Source organism: Emys orbicularis, chromosome 19 (genome assembly GCF_028017835.1).
Source record: "Emys orbicularis isolate rEmyOrb1 chromosome 19, rEmyOrb1.hap1, whole genome shotgun sequence".
In the NCBI taxonomy this organism is placed as follows: Eukaryota; Metazoa; Chordata; order Testudines; family Emydidae; genus Emys; species Emys orbicularis.
Genome location: NC_088701.1, coordinates 276,013 through 286,096, shown reverse-complemented (window position 1 = coordinate 286,096; position 10,084 = coordinate 276,013). Strand labels below are relative to the sequence as shown.

The 10,084-nt window shown below is 45.7% G+C and overlaps 1 protein-coding gene across 1 annotated transcript in view; it reads right to left on the bottom strand.

Annotated features, from left to right (window-relative positions):
• Positions 1 to 1,063: 1,063 nt before the first annotated feature.
• PBX4 (PBX homeobox 4) overlaps positions 1,064 to 10,084 on the bottom strand; it is a 28,356-nt gene continuing 19,335 nt past the window's right edge. Inside the window, exons 7-9 of the mRNA XM_065419071.1 lie at positions 6,257 to 6,363; positions 4,075 to 4,161; positions 1,064 to 1,890 (exon numbers count right to left, since the gene is read on the bottom strand). Of these exons, the coding sequence (XP_065275143.1) occupies positions 1,798 to 1,890; positions 4,075 to 4,161; positions 6,257 to 6,363 (287 nt within the window). The 3' untranslated portion in view covers positions 1,064 to 1,797. The remainder of the gene's footprint in view (positions 1,891 to 4,074; positions 4,162 to 6,256; positions 6,364 to 10,084) is intronic.

Here is a 10,084-nt window from a genome sequence, read left to right as displayed (position 1 = left end):
TAAAATGTGTGTATCATCATTGTATATGGAATTCTGATTTTGCCATATGCTTGTTACTGAAACCTGTGGGTCTGGGAAACACCCACAGACCAGCCCCTCAGAAGTAACAAAAACAGTAAACAAAAGCCATACATGTGAAGCCTCAGGTGCACAAGAGGTGTGAGTAATACATTTGCAATCCACCGGACAGACACTATGAATTAATTGTCTGCACCCCAACAGAGTGTATAAATAAGGGACAGTGACATCACCACGGGGCCTCTCCTTCTCCCTCTGTACTCAAGGAAGCAAGATTGTCTGGAAGACAAAAAGACTCATCAGTGAACTGTGAGAGAGGGGCATGGTCCTGACTGGAAGACTGTCCAGTTAGCATGGACAGCTGAAAGATTTGCGTAAGAGAAATCCTTTTGCTTTCAAAACTTATTTATCGTGAAAAAGTGTAGGAATTGGCTTGCAATTTTGTCTTTTATTTCTTTTGTAATCAATTCTGGTTTTCTATGCCTCTATCACCTATAATCACTGAAATCTATATTTTTATAGTTAATAAATTTGTTTTAATATTTTATCTAAAACAGTGTGGTTGATTGAAGTGATTGGGAAATCTCTTTCCAGGTTAAAATGACAGACTTTATGAGCTTGTATTGCTCAGTAACCAAATAGTATAAGATGGTACATTTCTGGGGTGCAAGGCTGGGACTAGGGATATGCAGGTGTTGCCCATATATAATTCAAGAGTGGCTGGGCATAACACTCTGGTATAGGTCTGGGGGTGACTTGCGTGCTAAAGGCTGGGGTAAGTGGGCAGAGTGGCAGCTTACACAGCAAAGCAGGGCATAGTGTACATCAGACTGGAGAATTAAGGGGGCACAGCTGTCCTACGATCCGGATTGTACCCTGGCAGATGTAACAGGTCGTTTTAGCAAATGCTGTTTTGAGTAATGGTGCATGGGTTGTTTTTGCCTTCATATATAGTGAGATTTCTGCACTGTCAAAATGGCTGCACTAAGCTGCTACTAACCAGCAAGTCCATAAGGATAAGGGGAGGCTCATGAAAAGGCAGGAAGGAAAAAGGCTTTGGAAGTTTATTATCTTTGATAAAATTTCAACTGAAAATGAGGACTTTGTATTAACATTTTCATAAATGCACAAAATCTATTCACAGGGAAGTCTGAGTTTACACTAGACATTAAATTAGAACTACATGAAATGACACAAAAGATGGAAGTTCCTATTCAATAGCAAAGTCCAATGAAAGTTTTGGTAAAGCAATGTTCTGTTCTGGTTAATTAGTTCAGAATGAATTTGAGTAAAGAAAAGAAAAGCTTGTTTTCCTATACAAAATTACAATACAGAGAACGCGTACAATTACAATACAGGGGGTTTAATTGTTAGTAACTATCAACTAGAACAGAAATTTCATAGTAAAAAAAAAATCTTATGGAAATTAAAATAAGTCAACTTTAACTGGAAAATCTGAGACAAATGCCAAGTCTTAGAAGAGATACTTTCAGATTCTTACCATAAAATTGATATTTAAAAAATGAATTTGGTTAGGAAAATGAAGCAAGTTCTTTTAAAACAATTTCACATCCCAATGGGCAGAAGTAAAAAGAACTCAACCGTGTCATGCTGAGAGGTAGAGAGGTATCACTGTGATCACAATCTTCTATTGGTTCCAGGGTTTTTCTGAGGTAATTAGCTGTGTGTCAAGTTGTATAAACAATAGTATTGGCAAGAGAGCAACATTGACAAGTTACACTAATGACCTCTTTCCTCTCATCAATAGGTCCTAAAAACTTAATTAGACGCATCCGAATTAACACTTCCAGGGTCTCCAGCAGGTGAAGTAATTGATGAAGGGGTGGTAGCGTCCTGCCAGCTGCCATTAGCCTGAATGGGGGATAAATCTATTGTCATTAAATCCTTAAGATGTTACTTGCATCCAAAAGATAAAGCATTTTAGTTATCTTATTTCCACATTTCAATAGAACAGTTTTGTGCTTATGAAAGTAAGGAATTAAACAATTAGAACAGGGCTCAATGCAGACATGTGCTACAAAAGCTCCTCCTACACACACCTCTTCTGTGCAAGTTACCTCATCACCTGCATCACGCCAGCTGCTCTTCTATTCCAGATAGAGATTGTAATATGCATGAATCTGAGACTAGGACATGACGCACCAAAATCTCACTGGTGACCTATGCCTAGATTTTAACTGCATCTCCAGAAGTGAAAGATGGGTGCATTAACCTCTTTGCCACATAAGGCCCCTTCTCCCACCCCCAGTAAAGAACATTCCAAGCACAATTTAAAACAAAAACAGGAGAATCTATAACATTTACAGGTCATTAGCTAGCCTGAAACGGATATGAAGTTTGTTGTGCTTGTAAAGCAGTGTGTTTCAGATAAGAATTTCGCATAAGCCAAGGAAAATGCTAGTGCTAGACTGAGTGGGGTCTCAGCATGCCATTTCCTTTATAGCTAGGGTGACCAGATAGCAACTGTGAAAAAACAGGACAGGGGATGGGGGGGTAATAGACACCTATATAAGAAAAAGTCCCAAAAAACGGGACTGTCCCTTTAAAAACGGGACATCTGGTCAGCCTATTTATAGCCCACTGGATATTTTTTAAAGCTTAGTCCAGTGGTCCCCAAACTTTTGAGTGTCATCCCCCCACCCCACCCACCGAGCCGGGGTTGGGAGCAGGACTGGGGCTCGGGGGTGGGGTGGTGTGGTGGAAGAGACAGGGGTAGAGGCAGGGGCCGGCATCTGGGCCTGCGGCCAGGTATGGGTCCATCCCTAGCTTTGCCCCCAGCCTCATCCCCAGGCCAGGAACGGAGCCACAGCCATGGCTGGTGCGGGCCCAGGATTGGAGCCACACTGAGGTTGGGGATGGGGCCAGGCACAGCACTGGGGGTCAGGGACGCAGCTGGGTACAGGACCAGAGCAGAGCTGGGGCCAGGGAGGAGCTGGGTGATACTCCCTTCCTGCCCCCATGGAGACTGGCCAGGGCCCTACCACACCCCACCCAGACATCCCTCTACACTCCCGTAGTGGGGCACGCCCCACACTTTGCAGATCTCTGGCTGAGACAATAGCCTTTCCATTGGAGTAACTCAAAGAGGCTAGCTAGTCCCTCTACCTACACAGGCAATCATTTTGGGCATGGCTACACTTGCAGATGTAGAGTGCTGCGAGTTAAACCCGCTTTCAGAGAGCGCAGTAGGGAAAGCGCTGCAGTCTGTCCACACTGACAGCTGCTTGCGCACTGGCATGGCAACATTTGCGGCACTTGCAGCGGCATTGGGAGCGGTGCATTATGGGCAGCTATCCCAGCATGCAAGTGACTGCAACGTGCTTTTCAAATGGGGGTGGAGTGCGACAGGGAGTGTGTTGTGTGTGTATGTGGGGGGAGAGAGTGGGTTTTTGGGGGGCCGAGAGCATGTCAGCATGCTATCTTGTAAGTTCAGACAGCAGCAGACCTCCTCCTCCCCCCCGCCCCCTCACACACAGCATTCCACACTAATGGTTGTTTTGTCTCGGAGCAGATAAGCAGCCGGCTGTCAGAAACTGAGCTTTCAAACGGCATATCCGCATTCCTACAGCGGGTTCAAAACAATGGCAAGAGTGGCCATTTGACTTAAGGGGATTATGGGACGTTTCCGGAGGCTGATCAGAGCGCAGTAATGCAACACTCATCCACACTGGCGCCGCGGTGCTCCAGTGGGGGCGCAGCAAACGTTATTCCACTTGCCGAGGTGGAGTACCAGTAGCGCTGTAGCCGCGGAGTCAGAGCGCTCTACGTGCCTTGCCAGTGTGGATGGGTAGTGAGCTAGTGCACCCGGGGCTGCTTTAATGCACTGTAACTCGCAAATGTAGCCAAGCCCTTAGTGTCTGGGGGTAGAGCAGGAATAGCAGAAGACCACTAGGTTCTGGAAATCACCTTTTTATAAACAAACAGTAATTTACAACTATGTTAAGACACAGGAGTCGTGTATAATATAAGAAATGCATTCTCTAATTTATGCTAATAAATTCACTTATCTACTGAAAGTGAAATCAAGCTCCTTACATCAATGCGCTGCGTCGTATACAAAGGATTCCCCACAATGGTGTCATATCTTCCTGTCTGGTGTATGACATGATGTAAGGAATCCATCTGTAACAAGACCACATATGGGATGGGATTAACAAGGGAAATGATCCGATAAGAAATGAAGCCGTGTGGTTGTAACACAGCATTCTAATGCCTAGAGCATGTGGCAAGGAAAGATGCAGAGGGCCAAATAGTTTTAACTTGCACCTCTCAAGTGGTTTTCTTGTATGAAGGGAATTGCCTTCATGGTTCTCTTCCCTCCTATTTGGGGATAACAGGTTTTTGTGTTGTTTTTTTTAAAGGCAAAAATATTTCTTAACAAAATTAAATGAAAAGTCTAAACCTATGGTGGTTTAAGGTAGACTTCCTGACTGCTGCTCATATTATCAGTTGGATTATCTGAGTAGCTCACAATCAGCGAGTCACCAGTTCCGATGGAATTACAACCTGGCTCCCAGCCCACTAGGGCATATAGCCTCTATTAAAGAGATAAAGAAGTTCTTATGTAGCTTACATAATATTGCTAATTATTCCATTTAAATTTAAAAAAAACTTAAATTTTAAAATACTGTTAACAGGTCAAACTTTCCTTAAAAGTATGAAGCAAGACTCACTTTAAAATGAGAAAATGTTGATATTTACAATGTAAATTAAGATGCAAAGCTTTTGATACGGTCTCCCACAGTATTGATGCCAGCAAGTTAAAGTATGGATTGGATGAATGGACTATAAGGTGGATAGAAAGCTGGCTAGATTGTCAGGCTCAATGGGTAGTGATCAACGGCTCGATGTCTAGTTGGCAGCCGGTATCAAGCGGAGTGCCCCAGGAGTCGGTCCTGGGGATGGTTTTGTTCAACAGCTTCATTAATGATCTGGATGATGGGATGGATTGCACCCTCAGCAAGTTCGTGGATGACAATAAGATGGGGGGAGAGGTAGATATGCTGGAGGGTAGGGATAAGGTCCAGAGTGACCTAGACAAATTGGAGGATTGGGCCAAAAGAAATCTGATGAGGTTCAACAAGGACAAGTGCAGAGTCCTGCACTTAGGAAGAAAGAATTCCATGCACCGCTACAGGCTGGGGACCGACTGGCTAAGCGGCAGTTCTGCAGCAAAGAACCTTGGGATTACAGTCGACGAGAAGCTGGATATGAGTCAGCAGTGTGCCCTTGTTGCCAAGAAGGCTAATGGCATATTGGGCTGCATTAGTAAGAGCATTGCCAGCAGATCATGGGAAGTGATTATACCCCTCTATTCGGCACTAGTGAGGCCACGTCTGGAGTATTGCATCCAGTTTTGGGCCCCCCACTACAGAAAGGATGTGGACACATCGGAGAGAGTCCAGCGGAGGGCAACAAAAATTATTAGGAGGCTGGGGTACATGACTTATGAGGAGAGGCTGAGGGAACTAGACTTATTTTAGTCTGCAGAATAGAAAACTGAGGGGGATTTGATAGCAGCCTTCAACTACCTGAAGGGGGATTCCAAAGAGGATGGAGCTAGGCTGTTCTTAGTGGTGGCAGATGACAGAACAAGGAGTAATAGTCTCAAGTTGCCGTGCGGGAGGTCAAGGTTGGATATTAGGAAAAACTATTTCACTAGAAGAGTGGTGAAGCACTGGAATGGGTTACCCAGGGAGGTGGTGGAATCTCCATCCTTAGAGGTTTTTAAGGTCCGGCTTGACAAAGCCCTGGCGGAGATGATTTAGCTGGGGTTGGTCCTGCTTTGAGCAGGGGGTTGGACTGGAAGAGACCTCAGGAGGTCATCTAACTCTAATCTTTTATGATCCTATGATATATGGGATCACTGTTAGATCAATTTAGGCCCCAAGTTTAGACTTTATAAATCCAAAGTTCAAGAGAAATGGGTCCTTGAAGGGTTCCCCCCAACCTCCAAATTCCACATTAAAAAACCCAACTTTGTTCAGCTTTAATCATTCCTTGAAATCTAATCAACAGAGCACTGTTCTAATACAGGAGAGCTAGGAAGTGGGGGTGGGAATCACTACTCTATCCTCATTAAAGTATGTGAATACTGAATGTGCAAAACCAGTTATTTAATTTTACAAATTTGAATCCACATAGGAGGGAAGAACAGTACCAAATGAGACATTTGCCTTGTTGATGAAGCTATGTGCCAGTTCTCCCACACGCCTACCTGTGACTGCACATTGGCTCCCACTGGGGAGCTCTGATAAGAAGTCAGTGACTGCAAGTTTATAAATGAATCTCCAGAATTTGTCATCTTAAAAGAGCCAGAGGAACCTGAAAAAAGCAAGAATAAAATTTAGCCAAATGCAGAGAAACTGTTTGGCTCTTTCTTCAAGAGCAGAAATATTATGTTATCTTAAGTTTGAAGGAAAACTAAAAAACTAAAAAAAAAAAAAAAAAAAAAAAAAAAAAAAATTATACATACAAAAAAGGCAACTTTCAAACACTGCCAAAAGATACCCAGGGCAAGTATATGCCTTCAGAAAGTGAATAAAGGTTAAATAAGAGAAACAAACCGATACAAGTACTGTCTTGATTGGCAAAAGACAAGCCATCTGGGTCCATGATACACACTCCCCTGTTTGGTAAGTATTAAGGATACACCATTATAAAGAAGACATGATACAGCGATTACTAAACATGAGCTGCACTTGAGATTTTTAGAGGTATTTAGGCATCTAAAGATGTAGACAGGTGCCTGGTGGGATTTTCAGAAGCATCCAGTTACCAAACTTGCCACTGAAATCAATGGGAGTTCAGCATCAGGATGCTTCTGAAAATCCCAATAGGCCACTTATCTGCATCTTCAGTTACCTAAATACCTTTCACAATCTGGCCCCTAGTCTACAACCTAGAATTCAAATTAAGTAATTAAGTTAATAGGTGTTCAAAACAAAACTCCAATTAACATGAACAGAGATTAAAAGGGTAATCCTTGGGTCTGGCTAAGCAGCACTCAGTGCAAGACCCAAGTGTGGAGGTAAGAGGTAGAAAGGTGGTTTTATGCATGTTTCTGAGACTGAGCCTCAAATGCGTTCTGCACTCATCCCCAGTGCAGAGCAGCCATGCCAACAGCAGCATTCTCCTAAGAACCATTCTGCTAGCTAGGGATTGCTGGCATGCAAGCCACCACGTCCCCTCCCCCATGGCTTCATGTCCCCTGGGAATTCCCTATGGGCAGCTTCCAATGGGGAAAAAAAAATAGAGAGCCAAGGATCTGGTCCCAAAGGTATAACACATTGATGGGAAGAATGATACACACACCTGGGTCTATGAGATATAACCAGTGTTTAATTTGTGCCAGGGCTGAGCCCCAGCATCTTAAGGCTTGGCAGTTCATAGCCCTGGCACTTATGGCCTTGCCGCATCAGTTATGAATGTAAATAATAATAATAATAATAATAATAATAATTTTTGCTTGAGCCCTGGCACCTCTTTCATTACAAATTAGGCTCTGGATATAACCCTCTATAAAACAAACCTCTCATGTCACATGATAGTGTGACAGCTCTGCAAAGGGCATATTTCCATGTAAAGAGGAAAGCGGTAATGTCTTTTTATTTTTAAACCACCAAATTAAACCTCTAACATTACAAAATGGATCTAGTTTTTCCACTCCTCTAGTCACTGTCTAAAAGGAGGTGGTGGTAACTCCCTGATGTAAAAACACTTCTTTAGGTTTTTCCTTTGACAATCTTCAGTAAAGCCACACTAATGTGCATTGCTGATGGGAAGTCTCACTGGTCTACTGAAATTACCCAAGTAAGCAAACAGAATATCCAAGGATAACGGATCACCATCTGACACATTTAACTTAGATTTGATTTATGAAATATTTTGTACTGTAACATCTTAGTAAGCCTTCTGTAGTATAACTTTTAAAGTAATAAATACTTAGTTCTTGGTTAATATCTGTTGGTAATATTACTCCTCGGGGAATTCTGCACCACTACACATTCGCAGAATTAATGTCCCCCGCAGAAAAATGCTTTCTGATGGGGAAGCAAAGGGAAGCCACGAGAGCGGTCATGTGACCCTTCCCAGCAGTATGTTTCAGGTGCCCAGGGTAGCCGGCAGAGAGCTAATTCACTGTTGGGCAAGGGGCGGGACTGGGAAAAACTCGGCTGGTGGCTCCTACTCTGTGCCGGACTCAGCTGCTAGTCCCGGCTGGGCTGGGAAGAGGAAGTCCTCCCCCTGCACAGCATTCAGGGCCGTGTCAGACCCATCCCCCAGATTTCTCCCCCGGCTGTAGGAAGCTCTGCAAACTCTCCCCCACCGCCACGCTTCCTGCACCCATCGCTCCTCAGCTGCAGGGGGAGGGTGTGACGAAGTGGGACTGTTCTTAATGTTTCCTCTAAATATTGTAGGGGTACCTCAGTTTCCCCTATGCATTTCTTAAGTCTCTAGGTGGTGGGATAAAGGCCAGTGTGCATAAATGGCTGACACTCTGTCTCCTGGCAACTAATGGCCGGGGCTCTTCCCCCCTGCAAGGTGATAGCTAAAGGTGTTGGAGAACAAAGGAATCAGGTGACCTCCTGGCCCGGAAAGGGACAAAGCCCAGAGGAGGAGGGGCTGGAGGGGAAGTCAGTTTGGAGCTAACTGGGGACGAGGAGTGAAGTGCAGACGTGGGTGTCTGGCTCACTGCCCCCCAAAATGGACCCGGCTGAGGGGTCCTGTTCTCTGTACCTACAAGCTCAGTTTTAGACCGCGTTCCTGTCATCTAATAAACCTCTGTTTTACTGGCTGGCTAAGAGTCACGTCTAACTGCAAAGTGGGGATGCAGGACCCTCTGGCTTCCCCAGGACCCCGCCAGGGCGGACTCGCTGTGGGAAGCGCACAGAGGGGTAGAGGATGCTGAATGCTCCAAGGTCAGACCCAGGAAGGTGAAGCCGTGTGAGCTTCTTGCCCTGAAGACAGTCTGCTCACAGAGAGGAGACTTCCCCAGAGTCCTGACTGGCTTTGTAGGGAGCAGTTCCAGAGCATTGCCCGGGGACTCCGTGACAGAGGGATCACTGTACAGGGAGCTGCTCCCACATCCGCCCAACCCCTGTGCATCCAGAGCCCCTCATATCCAGTCCCTCCCGCCAAGCCCCATTCCCCCTGCCCGTGGACCACCCCAAATGAGCCACCCGCACCCAGATCCCCATCCTACCAAGCCCCAACCAGCTGCACCTGGATCCCCACCCCACTGAGCCCCACTCCCCCAGCATCTGGACCCCTCCCCACTGAGCTCTCCACACTCAGACCCCCCTGCTGAGCTCTATCCCCCCCACACACCCAGATCCCCCCCCCACTGAGCCCCAACCACCTTCACCTGAACCCCCCTGCAAAGTCCCATCATTATTTCACCCAGAACTCCCCCCAACAAGCCCCTGTGCATCCAAATCCCCCCAACACCCAGATCCCCCATTGAGCTGCTCGCACCCAGTGCCCCACACAGAACCCTCTCAACCCACACCTGGACCCCCCATACTAAGCCACTCCACACTTGGATTGTGCCTTCCCACACCTGGAGCACCTGGCACGGAGGGGCAGGGCCCTAGGGTGTTTCTGAGGCAGGCCCAGTCCTTGCTCTGTGTCAGGGTTGGGTGCAACCTCACCGCTGAGTCTGTGTCCCTGGGGTGGGGTGTGGTGCAGAGTGCTCTCCCACCTCTGTGCAGCCAGTGGCCTGTGCTCCCCAATGCCATGCTATAGCTTCCACATTTATTTGACAAATAAAATTTGCAGAATTTTAAAATATTGCGTGCAGAATTTTTAATTTTTTGGTGCATAATGCCCTCAGGAGTATAATATGAGGCTTCCCTATAGAACTCGCTACTAATTTTTTTCTGAGGAGACAGATGTGGTCAGGGATGCCCAAATTATGTGGGACAGATTAGGAAGGTGAGAATTAACAAGTTTCAATTGTATCTTTTAACATGTCTGCATGATTAGTCGGAAGTATCAGTACACACACACAGGCTCTCATCCTTTGTGGTGCTCTGACAGTGTGCTA